At 38.0% G+C, this 15,930-nt stretch overlaps 1 protein-coding gene across 1 annotated transcript in view; it reads right to left on the bottom strand.

The window, feature by feature from the left end:
- The window catches only part of RBM33 (RNA binding motif protein 33), a 212,209-nt gene that overhangs the window by 158,796 nt on the left and 37,483 nt on the right, over positions 1-15,930 (bottom strand). The window contains exon 3 of the mRNA XM_006887685.1: positions 6,226-6,271. Within this exon, the coding sequence (XP_006887747.1) occupies positions 6,226-6,271 (46 nt within the window). The remainder of the gene's footprint in view (positions 1-6,225; positions 6,272-15,930) is intronic.

Below are 15,930 nucleotides of genomic sequence, written 5' to 3'. Positions count from 1 at the left end.
TGCTACTCTCTCTTCAGTGGTGCGTTTAAACCATTCACGTTCAGTGTGACTATTGAAAGGTTAGGTTTTATTGCTATCATATGTCATTTATCATTTTAAAGTCTATTTTATGCTGATTCTTTCCATGCATTTGTTTTAAATATAAATTGCATTTTAGTCTATTTTAAAAATATAGAGTACAGGATGTCAAAATAAGATTTTATGAATTCAACCTTGGCTGTAGCGCAGCACAAACAGCTCAAAAGATCAATGCTGTTTGGAGCAAGCACATATCTATGAACATACAGTGCAAGTCTAGTTTCAAAAATTCTAACTCAATTAATTAGAATTCAAATGAAGGTGACAAAGACCACTTGCAGGGAAGGTTATGCCATCTGCATAGTGCAGTGAGGGTTAATCCCCTCACTGCACTATGCAGTTAGCATAACCTTGCTTGTTGAAGTGAGGATGGCCTGAAACATCACAGAAGATTAAAGACTGCAGCCTTCAACATAGTCTGCATCTCAATAGCAAGAAGACAAAAATCTTCACCACTGGGCCAACAGACAACAATTGACGACAATTTCACCTTATTTGGATCCACAGGCAACATCCTTGGTACCCACAGTCAGGAGACCAGGAGATATACTTGAGTGGGTAAATCCACTATCAGATATGTCGCCAAATTACTGAGGAGCAACAATGTCAGTTTGAAGACTAAGGCGTGCCACATTCAGGTTTATGATCTTTTCAATCACTTGCATAAGCATCTGAGAATTAGACAATGAGTAAGGATAAGAGAAGAATTTATGCCTTTGAGCTGTGGTGCTGGAGAAAAACAGTAAATATTCCAGAGTTTAAAAAATTTGAACAAAAATATCTTGGAAAAAGCACAGCCAGAGTGTACTCCTTGAAGAAAAGGATGGCAAAACTTCAGTCTCACATATTTTGGGCAGGAGAGGCTAGTCTTTGGAATGTATATCATGCTTGCAAACGTACAGGGTAAGTAAAAAAGAGAAAGAACCTCAACAAGATGGATTGACAGTGACTTCAGCAATGGGCTCTACTATGTCTCATATGGTGAGGTTGGTGGAGGACAGGACAGGGTGCAGATCTGTTGTTCACCGAGTGGCTATGAGCCACACTCAACAACAACTCCCTCGAAATGACACAAAAGTTCCACAAGAACTCCACCATACATTATTCAATAGCTGCTATCACTTGGGAGCTAATGGAAAATGAAAAAAACTCAACAGAAAACAGAAACTGAACAAAAATCAAAGAAATCACCGCTTTGCAAAATCAAAGCCTGCTTTGCACTCCTTTTGCCCAACAAAAATTATGTTTTCAATCATGTAATGTCTGATGAAAAATAGATCCCCTACAACAACCAACAATGTTCAGTGCAGTGGGTGGATCGAGGTGAAGCACCAAAACACCACCGATAAAACTGAGCCCATACCAGAAGAAAGTCATGTTGACTGGTGATCTATGGCCTTATTAATCCACTACCATTTCTTGAATCCAGGTGAAAATAATACAGCAGAGAAATGCAACAAGTAAACGACAAAATGTACCAAAATCTGCAATGTTTGCATCTGGCATTGGTTAACTGAAAAGGTCCAATGAAGTTGCACAATAACATTTGTAAAAAGAGCAAGGGCTGTGTGGTGACGGCCGTAACTGGCCTTCCCCAATCCCACAAAGGGGAACTGTCACTGTCAACAGCATCCACAGTACAGAACTAATTCCCATGAGTCAGACATATACTCTACACTCCCACATCACTACCTACTCATCCCAAGACATATCTTACAGTTTCACTGGGTTCAAATCCATTGTGATAGCTCACTGATCCCACAAATCTGTAACAGGGACTTTAAAAGGTTTTAATTCAGATTAGCAGCAATCAGGACAACTCCCAAAAATGTGATCACGAGCACCTCAGCCTTGAGTCTCGCAGCTTTAGGCCAATCCTGCCAATTATGGCTCTCTCCCTGGGTCGTTAAACAAACTTGGGCAAAGGCTCTTAGCACTGGTTCCAGGGAACAGCAGTCTGTGTCTCTTGTCAGATCTTTGGTCTTCCACTGCTATGGCTGCTGCACGCTTGGTCTGATTAGCACAAGAATCTCTAACCCTGAAGGATGTGTTGCATTCTCTTGGTTCTTTATTGCTGGTGGTTAAGGTCTCTAATTCTGCAGCTGGCTGAGCTTAATTTTATGCCAAGACTAGCCAGTCCCCTTGTGGATACACTTACATGACCTCTTTGCATATTCCTGCCCATCCATCCACATGGCAAAGTCAGTTAATGGATAGGGAAGCCATTCTGAACAATAAACTCCTTAATATCACAACATTCAACCATATGCTGTACAACCAAAACTCCAAAAACTTGATGAACTGGGCTACAAAGCTCTGACCTAGCATACTTTCTATACTTCTTAGCACTCCCTCAAACACTTCAACAAGTTCTTACTGGGAAAACTCTTCAATGACCAAGGTGCCTTTGGTCAAGCTCAGAGCAGTAGAATTTCTGTTTTTCAAAACATTAATTCATTTGTTCATTACTTCAAAGGCTGCAGGCATCTGTTCAGATGCATGAAGTCTAGGACAGTAAATATGAGGTGTAGGTACCAAAATAAAGTTGGTGTGTGAAACTCTTCACATATGGATTTTTGTACCAATATTTTTCATATACTTCAAGTCTTGTTGGTTAACCTGATTTTATGAATAAGCTAAATAACCCCAATTCAATTTCTTTAAACCTACTTACTACTTTGGCAGTTTGACAAAATGATCACTAACTTCTTTACCAGTGAAAGGTTCCACATGCTGTGTATCAGAGCATCAATTTTTAACATGGTTATCCCTGAATGCATAGCAAGTGATTGTAAAGACCATGATGCCTTCTATCAGGCACACCTTAGTCTCCAGACTGATATCACTGCTCTTGAGTACTCTGGAGAGGTCTCTGATAGCACTCTTTCCCAATGCAATAAGTCTTTTAATTTCCTGGCTGCTAGTGCCAAGAGTGCTGATTGTGGAGCTAAGCAAACTAAAGCAATCTCTTCACCATCTATCATGATGCTACCAACTGGCCCAGTGGTGAGAATCTCTGTTTTCTTGATATGGAGTTTCAACCCAAATTGAAGGCTGAAGTCCTTGACCTTCTACAGCAAGCGCTTCAGGTCCTCCTCAGTTTCAGCAAGCAAGGCGATCTGTGCCATCTGCATAACACAGACTGTTGATCACATGCTATGCAACAGAGAGAGCTGGACAATGACTAGGGAGGATAGAAGGAGAACTGATGCCTTTGGGCTGTGGTGTTGGAGAATAATATTGAATTTACCATGGACTTCTAAAAGAACGAACAGATTGATCCTAGAGAGTGTTAAACCAGGCTGTTCCTTGGAGGCAAGGATTCTGAAGCTTTCTCTGACATACTTTGGAAATGTTGCTAGGAGGGACCAGTCCTTGGAGAGGGACATCATGCTTGGGAAGGTGGAAGGACAGCGCAGGAGGGGAAGACCCTCGATGGAATGGATTGATTCAGTGACTGGAGTAATCGGGGTCGGTGTGTCAGAGACACTAAGATTGGAACAAGATAGAGCAGAGTTGTGCTGCTGTACATAAAGTCACTCTGTGACACAGGCAATCTGATGGCACATAACAGCAACATCCCTGAATGGTATGTTTCCCTTATGTAACTGCCTGCTTAGCTTCAAAATTTTTTAAATGCCAAATATTTTCATGGTCATTTGCATGTAGTAATTTTTTTTTTAATTTTTAATTCTATTTAACCAGCCTGAAAGTTGCTCCTTTGAGGCACGGATTTTGAAGTTCTATCTCACACACACTGGGCAAGTGGCTAAGAGGGACTAGTCCATGGAGAAAGGCATCATGCTTGGAAGGGTGGTAGGACTGCACAGGAGAGGAAGACCTTGGATGAGACTGACTGACTTAGTAACTGAGGCAATGGGGGTAGGTGTGTCGCAGTTAGTAAGATTAGCTAAGGATAGCACAGATTCAGAGCTACTCTACATTGGGTCACAGCCAACTCAATGGCACATTAGAACAATATATTTAAATATTTTAATATCTAATTATATTTTTCCTCACCTTAAATAAAAGAAAGTGCAAACTCAATATAGTGCACTCTCAAATGTGGTGAGATCCTGTCAAAGGACGAGGAAAGTAACTAATGCAGTCTAGAAAGAACAAAGGAACTTTCCCTCCACCCTTAGGACAAACACATTTATCCTCAAAATATAACAGGGGCATCCACACTTATGCCACTATCAGATGATCCAGTGAGTTCTGGACAATACACGAAGCAGCCAAAGGCAACACAGAGAGATTTAGAGGTACTCTCATTAATTTGTCCCTTTCCACTGATTTTAACAAATTCAGGTTTATTTTTATCAAAATATATGGATGTACAAGTACCATTCTTCGGGCTGTGGTGCTTCAATGATCGAATTCCTGCCTTACATGTAAGAGACTTACATGGGTTCAGTTTTTGTACCTCTGCACTTCAAGCAGCCACTACCGATCTGTCAGTGGAAGCGTATGTGTTGCTGTGATGTTGTTTAGGTTTCAGCAGCACTCTCATACTAAAACAGACCAGAAAAATGGGCCTAACTAGTTCCAAAAATCAGCCTATGAGAAAGCCTATGAATTACAATGTGATACTATTAACTACTATTTTAGAAGCAGGAGTGGCATCTACTTCCTAAACAACATGCCTCTGGAAACTCTATGAACTTCGATAAATGACAATAGTTACAGAAAGATCCTTTATTCATAGAATCGCTATGAGTCGTGCTCGACTCAACAGCAATCAACGACAACTATCAACAGATGTTTGCCATGAGACATGGCCCACTTTCTAAAACAACAAAGTCATTCTTACAGCGGATGGCAGTCATTTAAAGGAGAAGCAGCTGTAGGCCTATGAAGCCATGAGAAAAAGTAGAAAAAAAAAAGTGCTTCCTTTCACAGGAAGGAAAGGTGTTTGTTTTATAAAGACTGCTAAAAAGAAGTTCATATATTAGTGTGCTAATAGCAAGTTACAACAAAATGGCAGAAAAAGTATTTCATAAACCCACTTACATATTAGACTGTGACCAGATGTGAGTAGGAAAAAAAAAAATACAAAGCACTGAAATCTATTATGACACTTTCAAAAAAGACTGATATTGCTAATAATACTGATAAAATTTGGACAAAAATTATGAACTTGAGTGTAACAATCATCATAGTAAAATGCCATCAAAACTTTAAGACATTAAAAAATAAAGCACAAGGAGTAACGAGTGAATTTTTAAAAAAATTATAAAAAACTAACGTATAAAAAACTAGCTTGGTATTTAGTAAGTGTTAATAAATTATTGTGTTTTGTTAATAAATAAAATTAAAATATAATGTTCCTCTTTTATATCTTGTTATCAATTCTACCTTTATTATGTTTTTTTAATTTTTAAAGTACTAGTAGTATATAGATAAGTGAACAGATAAACACACAAAAAAGATAAATATGCAAAAGTGTTCACTTGATGTGAGAGTGATGGCTAGAATAGCCAGAGAGTGGCCTGTGGAGTTTATCTTTTCATATGACTGTTCCTAGCCATCTAAACCTGATCTGACCATGTGGATGAGTTGGAACTATGCGAATGGGGCATGGTGGCCTATCCATAAGGGGAATGGCCAGTTTCAACAATCTCAAAGGGACTGGATAGTCTCACCAATAAACTGAACGCTCTAGCCTCAGAATCAGATCTTCCAGTACCACTGAAGAAGCAAGAGACTGGAGACCTGACACGAGTCAGGATGGGAGAGACCATATTTTACATATTGGTAGGACTGAGAACTCTGTTAGACAATTAGGTGTAGGAAGGCAATAGCGGCAAGACTGAGAACTTGGGAACAGGGTATTCATTTTTATAAAAAATATGCTTAGAAAAATTTCATCTTGTTTTATTGTTTTTCTATTTGAGAATATTTTCTCTTTGAGCATATTTCTATGTCCCAAAAATGTGACTTTAAAATCCAGTATGCAAACCTATTATCCTGTAAATGTACAGTTCCTTAAGAGCTGAGTTTTATGTTACCAGATAATTCACTGACAGATTAAATAGTTAACTCTTTGTGCATTTAAAAAACAATTTTATTTATAAAATTTTTAACTCATACTCAACATTTGTTAGTTAAATATCTGACAATTTCCAGAAGAATTATACTTCTTACCTTTTTGCCAGTAAAATCCTCTCCAAGTAAGTCATCTTCAAGTTCACTGGAGAAAGCAAAAAAAAAAAGATGTGTGTTAGTTGCCACACTAATAACTTTTTTGTTGTTATTATACACCATCAAAAGTTGGGATCAATTCATAACTAACCCTCCAGAAGGTTTGCAACAGCAGTAAAGCCTACAGGAGGGGATGACCCATCTTTCTGGGTAGCTTAAGCAGCTGATGGATTCACACCATTTGCCTTTGAGTTGGCCATGCAACTCCTTACCACTAGGCCACCAGAGCTAATAATTAAACTGATGTCAGGTCATGTACCGTCAAGTCAGAAATGAATCACAGCTAACCCTCCAGTAGGTTTTCAAGGCAATAAATCATACAGGAAAAGATTGCCCATTCTTTCCCCTAAGAGCTTCTAGTAAGTTTTAAACTGTGTATCTGAGTTAGCAGCACAACTCCTTACCACTAAGCCACCAGAGCTCCCTAGTACTTATAGTATTTATACTAGAAAAGTAACTAAGAAATTTACCAAGAACTTCATTATTTGAGAATTTCCATCTTAAGGTTTGCTATTGTTTCCTTTTCTATGTTATGATGAAAATACACTTTCAAGTATATGATTCCCCCCCCCCTTTTAAGTAGTGAGAGGCTTTGTTTTAGAAAGTGGCTCACTAAACTTCTATTTTAATTTTATATCTCAATGGAAGATCTAATCTCTGGATTTTCAACATTACTAATAAAAAAAAGAACATACCCTTTGACATTCATCAAACCAGAAAAAACTTGGATACAAAACAACTAAGACTTTTCTCCATAATTACATAAGATTATGCTAGTAGAAAAAGCAGCTTTCTCACACATGAAATTCAAAGTCTTTGCAATCTATAAAGACTTTTAAAAATGGCTAAATATTAAACATCATCTTTCTGTACACAAAGAGGCTATTTTAGTGTACCCAAACCTCAGTTATTTCTACTGTGTTAGGCTGGCTAAGAAAGCTGCAAATACAAATCAAGGAGACCTTTTCCTTCACGTTTTAAAAATAGTTTCTTTTTTAAGGGATGACCAAGGCCACAACTGGATTTTTTTTTTTAAATTAGAGAAAAACTAGTCTCTCAAAAATTGAGTCTTCAAGGTCCTGAATTTAGAAAATGAAAACACAATTTGACTTACTACAATTTCAGGTAAAAAAAATCAATGGCAATTAAGTTGCACTAAAGGCAGGATTAGTACCATTACTATCTTTTATAAAGACCAATTACAGAGTTCTAGTTTGGAGACCAGGACTGTTGTTTTTATAATTTGCCCTGCTAAGATTAATAGCAGGCTGTTTATGAGACGGCTCAGGTCAGCATACTCCCAAATGTTTAACCAGTTGTACAAGTCCACAGTTTATATTAACAGCACTATCTGTGACTCAGTTCCCCAATTCCTCTATGGCCTGTTTTCTCCTCTTTAGATTTCTGGTGTCAGAAGGAGTGGGATTCCTTGTTTCAGACTCGCAGACCCTTGGTCTGGTTTTGTGAATGTGGGGACTTGGGAAGATGTAGAGTTAAAATGGTTATTATTTCTTTCTGTGACAAGAGGGAGAAAACCAAAAAGGTTACTGTTGCTGTTACTGAGGAAGAAAGAAAAGCTGAAAAGTTAGTTCTATGGCCTAAAACAAAATGGTATGAAGACAAATGAAGATGGTACTAAGAATTTCTTTAAAAGACTACGTATGGGGGAAGTTCCAAGATGGCAGCGGTGGAGGAAACAGAATAAAGAGCTCGTGGAGCAGCAAGGTGCACAGAAAAAGGCCACCAGAAAGACTAACGCAGCACACTGAGACCAACGCAGCATGACATGGACAGTAGGAATTTGAGTCTGATTTTTTTTTTAAATAATTCATTTGTTAGCTATAGGAGCAGCAAGCTGCAGGCCTGGAAGAAGCCACCAGCCACGCTGCTGTGAAACCCACCTGCCAGCAGAAAACAGGTTAGTGGGAAACTGACTGAGTTTTCTTAAGCCCTGCCAACTGGCCAGGAACAAGCAGGCCAGTACGAATTTGACTGCGTTTTCATAAGCCCTGCTGGACCCAGGGTCCTGCTGGGATAGGGGGTCACAGGGTGAGGGACTTGGATGAGGGCCGCTGGGCAAAGGCAGCTGAGCAAGAGCCACTGGGTAGAAGACAGACGGCTGGAATTTGAGTAGGAACCCCATTCATAAGTACACCCAGACAGCTGAAATCAGAGTCAGGTCCCTGCAAGTGGCTGACCCGCCCCTGTGGCCGCCCTATCCTCGCCTCCCCTCTCCCCCCTTCCCCAACTCGGCTCCACAACCATGCCTACACGTCCAGTCAATCAACTTGCTTTTAATCCAGAGCACCTTGATCTGACTAAACTACAAGAGGCTGCTATTACAGGCCCTGAACTAAAGTTTCCCTTCAGTTAGAAGGTCAGAGAGAAACACAGGTGGGGTAGCTGCCCCACTGATTTCTAGAGCATTGTCTTCAGATCAAGAACCTATCAATGTCACACTATACAAGCACAAAGCAAGATGTCACCACCAAAAGGTGACACAGTATCAATGGATTTCCTGAAGTCAGAAAGTCTGATGGAACTTTCTGACAGAGAACTTAAAAGAACAATGATTGAATATTTTCAATGGGTGAAAGACAAACTTAAAGAATTAGAGGACACTGCAAGCAAAAACCAGGAGGAGCTTAAAAACAATCTAGAACAATGAAGATAAAACAAATGAGGCATTAAAGGCACTGCAAAAACAAGAGACCATAATCCAAAATATGAGGTCCAATGTTTCAGATGCTGTCAACATGACGGAGGGATACAAGAACAGAGTTGAAGAGACAGAACACAGAACCAGAGAAATAGAAAATAGATTTGTCACCACTGATCTGCTAGAGCAAAAATCAGATTCAGAAAGGAAGGAAAAATAAGAAAACCTAAGAATAATGTGGGACACCATCAAGAAAAATAACATGTGCATCATCAGAATCCCAGAACAGGAAGAAGCAAGTAAAGGTACCAAAAAAGTTGTGGAAGAATTACTAGAGGAAAACTTCCCAGGCATAATGAAGAGTGAGAGAATATATATTCAAGAAGCTGAGTGAACACCATATAGAATAGACCCCAAAAGAAAAACACCAAGGCATATCATAGTTAAATTTGCCAGAACCAAAGATAAGGAGAGAATTCTGAAAGCAGGGAGAAAGAAACAAAGAGTAACCTATAAGGGAGAATAGATAAGATTAAGTGCTGATTTCTGAGCAGAAACAAAGAAGACAGTGGGAAAACACATATCAAACAACACAACTGTCAATCAAGAATACTGTACCCAGCAAAATTGTCCATTAAATATGAAGGAGAGATCAAGATATTCCCAGAAAAACAGAACCTAAGGGAGTTTGTAAAAACAAGACTACCATTGCAGGAAACACTGAGAGGTGTCCTTACAGAGGTGCCTCAGAAAGCAGAATGGACCAAAGTAAACAGCAACAATACAAAAAACAACAACAAAATGACAGCAATAAAACCCTACCTTTCAATACTCATATGAATGTGAATGGTTTGAATGCACCATTGAAGAGAAAAAGACTAGCAGATTGGATAGAAAACAATATCCATCAATATGCTGTCTACAAGAGACACACCCAAAAAATGAAGATAAAGACTAAAAATAAAACAATGGGGAAAAATATACCAAGCAAATGACAACCAGAAAAAAAACAGGAGTGGTGATATTAATTTCTGATAAAATAAACTTCAATGCAAAAACCATCACAACAGACAAGGAAGGTCACTACATAGTGCTTAAAGTGTCAAAAGAAGAAGAGGACATAACAATAATAAATATATATGCACCAAAGGCAAGATCTGCTAACAAAACTGAAAAAGGAGAGACTTCAATACATGACTCTCAAGACAAGACAGAACTACCAGAAAAAAAACTCAACAAAGATGCTCAAGAATTAAACCACACAATAAACCAACTCGACCTCACAGATACCAACAGGCTAATGCACCAAAAAAAACCAAACAAACAAACAAACAAAAAAAAAACCCCAAAACAACCTTCTCCAATGTACATGGAACATTCTCCAAAACAGATCACATTTTAGGTCACAAGGCAAGCATCAATAAATTCAAAAACATAGAAATAATACAAAGCATCTTCTCAGACCACAATGCTACAAAATTAGAAATTAATAACAAGAGGATAAAGGAGAAAACACCATACATTTCGAAGCGGGACAACACCTTGTTTGAACATAAGTGGGTACTAGAAGAAATAAAAAATGAAATTAAAAAGTTTCTTGAAACAAATGACAATGAAAACACCACTTATCAAAACCTCTGGAAACATAGGTCAATTTACAGCAATAAGCAAACATATCAAAAGGCAGGAAAAAATGACCATGACTCTGTAACCTAACATCTCCAACAAATTGAAAAGGAACAGTAAGAAAACTCTCAAAACACCCCCAAAAACAAACCTGAAATTATAAAAATTAGCACAGAAATAAATAGAAAACTGAAAACCAACTGAAACCTTTAACAAAACTAGGAGTTGGTTCTTTGAAAAGGTCAATAAAATCAATAAATCACTAGCAAAACTAACAAAGGAAAAGACACAAATAAGCCAAATAAGAGATTAAATGGGCGACATCACAACAGAACCAACTAAAATAAAACGGGTAACATTTTATTATGAAAAATTACACTAAAACAAATATGAAAACCTAGAGGAAATGGACAAATACTTAGAAATTCACAACCTACTTAAACTGACACCAATCAAAATTCAACATCTGAACAGACCCATTACAAAAGGAAAAAAAAAAGTCCTGGACCAGATGGCTTTACAAGTGAATTTTAACAAACATTCGAGAAGATCTGTCACCAATTCTACATAAACTATTTCAGAAAAGAGAAAGAGATAGAATTCTCCCAGACTCAGTCTATGAATGCGAACCCATTTCTCCATGAAGCAAACATATTCTTGATACCAAAGCCAGGAAAAGACACCATCAAAACTGAAAACTACAGGCCATTATTTCTCATGAACATTGATGTAAAAATCCTAAATAACATCTTGGCCAATAGATTTCAACGATTCATAAAAAAATAATTTACCATGACCAAGTGGGATTCATAACAGGTATGCCAGGATGGTTCAACATAAGAAAAACAATCAGCGTAATTCATCACATTAACAAAGCAAAGAACAAGAACCACATGATCCTATCACTTAACTCGGAAAATACATTTGACAAAATCCAATACCCTTTCCTGATTAAAACACTCAACAAAATAGGATTAGAGGGGAATTTCTTCAACATAGTAAAAAGTATATATGCAAACCTGAGAGCCAACATTGTTTTCAATGGAGAGAAATTAAAGGCATTCCCTTTGAGAACAGGAACTAGGCAAGGATGCCCACTATTACCTCTCCTAATTAATATTGTACTTGAAGTCTTGGCGATAGCAATAAGACAAGGAAATAAGACGTATCCAAATTGGCAAAGAGGAGGTAATCTTATTTCTCTATGCAGATGATATGACAGTATACTTAGAAAATCCAAAAGACTCAGCAAGAAAACTACTGGACATAGTTGACCAATTCAGCAAAGTGACAGGATACAAGATCAACATACAATATCAATTGGATTTCTCTACAGTGACATAGCATATGGCACTGGAGCTAAGAAAAACAATACTCTTCACAATAGCTAATCACAAGATTAAATAAATACTCGAGAGTAAACCTAACCAGAAGCACGAAGGATCTATTCAAAGAAAATCACAAAACATTACTACAAGAAACAAAAAGTCATCTGGAGAAGTGAAAAATATCCCTTTCTCATGGATACGAAGACTAAATTTTGTGAAAAGGACAATATTACCAAAGGCAATGTACACATTCAACACAATCCCAATATAAATACCAAGTCCATTCTTCAACGAGATGGAAAAGGCAATCTCCAATTTCATTCAGAACGGAAAGAGGACCCGAATATGCAAAGCACTCCTTAAAAAGAGAAACAAGGTAGGAGGCATCTCACTCCCTGATTTAAAATCCTACTACACTGCCATGGTGGTCAAGACAGCATAGTACTGGTACAATGACAGACACATAGATCAATGGAATAGATCTGAGGATCCAGAAATCAGCCTATCTATCTACGGTCAATTGATTTGAGACAAGGAGATTAAATCAGTTAAGGTGGGGAAACAGCAGCCTTTTAAACAAATAATGCTGGCAAAATTGGAAAACCATCTGCAGAAAACTCAAGCAAGATCTACACCTCACTCCATACACAAAAACCAACTCAAGGTGGATCATGGACCTAGGAGGACTAAAACCAAGGACTATAAACGTCATTAATGAAAAGTTTGGAAGAACTCTAGAAGTACTAATCTACAACGTAAACAGTCTTCCAAGTATTCTGAAAAATCTACAACCAGGAGAGGATAAAATAGATGAATGGGACCTTCTAAGAATAAATCCCTATGCACATCCAAAATCTTCTCCAACAGGGTAAAAATGGAAGCCACAGACTGGGAAAAAAATACTTCATAATGACATGTCAGACAAGAGACTTATATCCAGAATTTATAAAATACGCAAGCACCACAACAAGATAAAGGTAAACAACCCAATTGAAAAATGGGCACAGGATATGGACAGACACTTCACTAAAGAAGACATTCAGATGGCATACAAACACATAAAGAAATGTTCAAACTCCCTATCTCTAAGAGAGATGCAAATCAAAACAACTAAGAAATATCATCTCACCCTGGTAAGAATAGCAAAATTCAACAGAGCAGCAAACAGCAAATGCTCACGAGGTTGTGGAGAAACCAGAACCCTTATTCACTGTCTGTGGGAGTGTAAAATGGTGCTATCACTATGGAAGGCTATAAGGCGCTTTCTCCAAAAGTTGCAAATAGAAATACCATTTGACCCAGCAATTCTACAACTAGTAATATACCCTAAAGAAACCATAACCGCCACCCAAGCAGATATATGCACACCCACGTTTAATGCAACTTTGTTTACAATAGCAAAGAGCTGGAAACAACCCAAGTGTGCATCTGGTATAGTCACACAATGGAATACTATGCAGCATTGAAAAACTAGGAACTCATGAAATATTATACAAAATGGGTGATCCTGGAGGAAATTATGCTGAGTGAAATATCTCAATCACAAAAGGACAAATATTGCATAGGGCCACTGTTGTAAAATGGGACTGACATCTGGGTTGAGAGGAAACAGAGAAAGAGGGAATAAATACTGCACTGAACTGTTTAAAAGGGATATATGATTAGGTACCATTGTCCTGACAGAAGTGCAGAATAAAGGCTGCAGAGTGGAGTGTACTTGGGCAGAGGGACTATATAACAATGAAAGAATTTTTCTTTTACTTTTCAAAGAGAAGAGCAAATTGGAAGGGAAGAGTGGGCAGGGAGAAAAGTGCAACAATGAATGAATGGAAATCCAAAGTCTTAAAAACGTTCATTAAAATTAATTTTAAAAATTACTGAAAGACAAAACAAAAATAAAGTATCTATGTATGATGCTTTCCCCTCCTTTATATATTTAGCTATATTATAAAAATTTTTACTGTTTTTGCTGGTTTAAAGCTAACACTCTGGAAAAACCATTAAGGCTATAGAATGTTATGATATAGTGAAAAAAATTATTAAATTTTGTTCATTTAATGCTAAGATATACTGAAAGATGATTAACGTTTTGATGGTCATTGTAATGAGAGGGAAAGTGTAATAGTAATTGGGCATTCAAAAAGGGAATTACGTTTAGCCTAAAAGAATGTTTATAGTAGTAGAATTTAACAGAATGTGGAGCTTAGCCTCAGAAAAATTAAGCCCTAATCAGTACTCTGGGGAGAGTGATATTTGAGGAGAAAGTAGATAAGCAGAAAAAGAGACTTTTATAATAACACTGAGGTCCACTTGATGAGAGGAAGGATCCTAACTCCCTTGCCAGAACTTTTAAAGTTAAAGGAAGACGGAGAATAAGTTCAACTTATGGTGACTACATGGGTCCACTTGATGAGTGGAAGCAGGAGATAACGTACTAAATGAAGGGACAGGCTGAGTTTGGAGTTGCTCCTTCAGTACTATCCACCTATCATGATTTGTGGAGCAGGTAGTGCTGGGAATCCCTGATGTGCTGACTTGGCCCACTTGAGGCTAAAGTTGAGTAAGAGGACCAGAAGTTCTGAAACGAAATGTGTTGACTCCTGAGTTGGCGGCTGATGCTGATAGAGTAGTATTAATAAATTTAGAATTATCCAAACATATCAGTATAGTTATAAAACTGGTAACTGTTTCCTCCAGCCTGCAAAACTAGTTACTTTGCCTTAGAATTCTTTTTTTCCTGAGTCATGTAAAGTACTTTAAATTGACTATATTAACCAGGAGGAAATGCATCTATCCTAAATTAGCATTTTACCTCTTTTAAACTTTTTCTCAGTCATATATAAACTGTACCATAAACTGCCTCTTTACTAGGAAGGGAAATGCATGTTTCCTGGATTAGCATTTACCTTTTCAAAACTGTTTTTGCTCACTCATAGGTTAACTATTTCATAAGCTGTCTGTTTACTTGTAACTATGTGTAAACTGCTCTTTCTAAATGTTGAAATCCTGTAATTTTAACAAAAGTTTAACCCAAGTATAAAAACCTAATGACCACTCCCAGACAGGGAGACAATGACTGAGAAATCTCTGTCCTCCCAAATCTGCAATAAAGTGCTTTGGATACTGTAATCAATTACTGACAATTAGCTACAAGAAGAAACCCCTGGGTTTAGTAACAATGACATTTGGATCTAGCCAAGGATGACTAACCATGTGTTGACTAGAACCCAATCAGATAAAGAAAAGACATTTCATTCGAAGAGCTATTGTTAACTACTGTTAAATGATGCTTTGCTCTGGGCTGGACCATGGTTTATAGACAACTGTAACAATCAGTGCTTCAGAGAAAAAGACATGCTTGTTCCTTCAGAGTATAGGTTTGATAAGACTGAGCAAATTAAAACATGGCAGATTATGACATAAGGAGTAAAGCAGCTAGCTTACGTATTTCTCTAAATATAGATGAGGAATGATGAGATGAAGGCTGATCCTTCAGAGAATAAGAAATAATGGCTAAGAAAAGCCAGAGGATGGGCTGTGGTATTAGTCTAAATGTTGACTTTTTTTTAGCCATTTAGTCTCTGGTCTCCAGCTACTTTAAGTCCATGTGCAGACAAATGGACTAGTAAAGTAGCGCTGTTGTTGTTGTTCTTGTTGTTGTTGTTGTTGTTGTTATGTGCCATCGAGTCATTTGCGACTCATAGCGACCCTATGTGCAACACCCCTAAACCCTGATCTATCCTGTGCCAATCGCATTGCCTCTGACACACCCATCCCAATTACCCCAGTCACTGAATCAATCCACCTCATAGACGGTCTTCCCCTCCTGCGCTGTCCCTCTGTCCTACCAAGCATGATGTCCCTTCTCCAAGGACCTGTCTCTCCTTACAACATGTCCAAAGTATGTCAGACGGAGCCCCAGAATCCTTGCCTCCAAGAAGTAGCCGGTTTAACCCTCTCTAGGATGGATCTGTTTGTTTTCTTGGCAGTCCATGGTACATTCAATACTCTTCTCCAGCACCACAGCTCAAAGGC

The sequence above is a fragment of the Elephantulus edwardii genome, unplaced genomic scaffold (genome assembly GCF_000299155.1).
Source record: "Elephantulus edwardii isolate Elephantulus edwardi_28Jun2011 unplaced genomic scaffold, EleEdw1.0 scaffold00060, whole genome shotgun sequence".
Lineage (NCBI taxonomy): Eukaryota > Metazoa > Chordata > Mammalia > Macroscelidea > Macroscelididae > Elephantulus > Elephantulus edwardii.
This window is presented reverse-complemented; position numbering and strand designations above follow the sequence as displayed.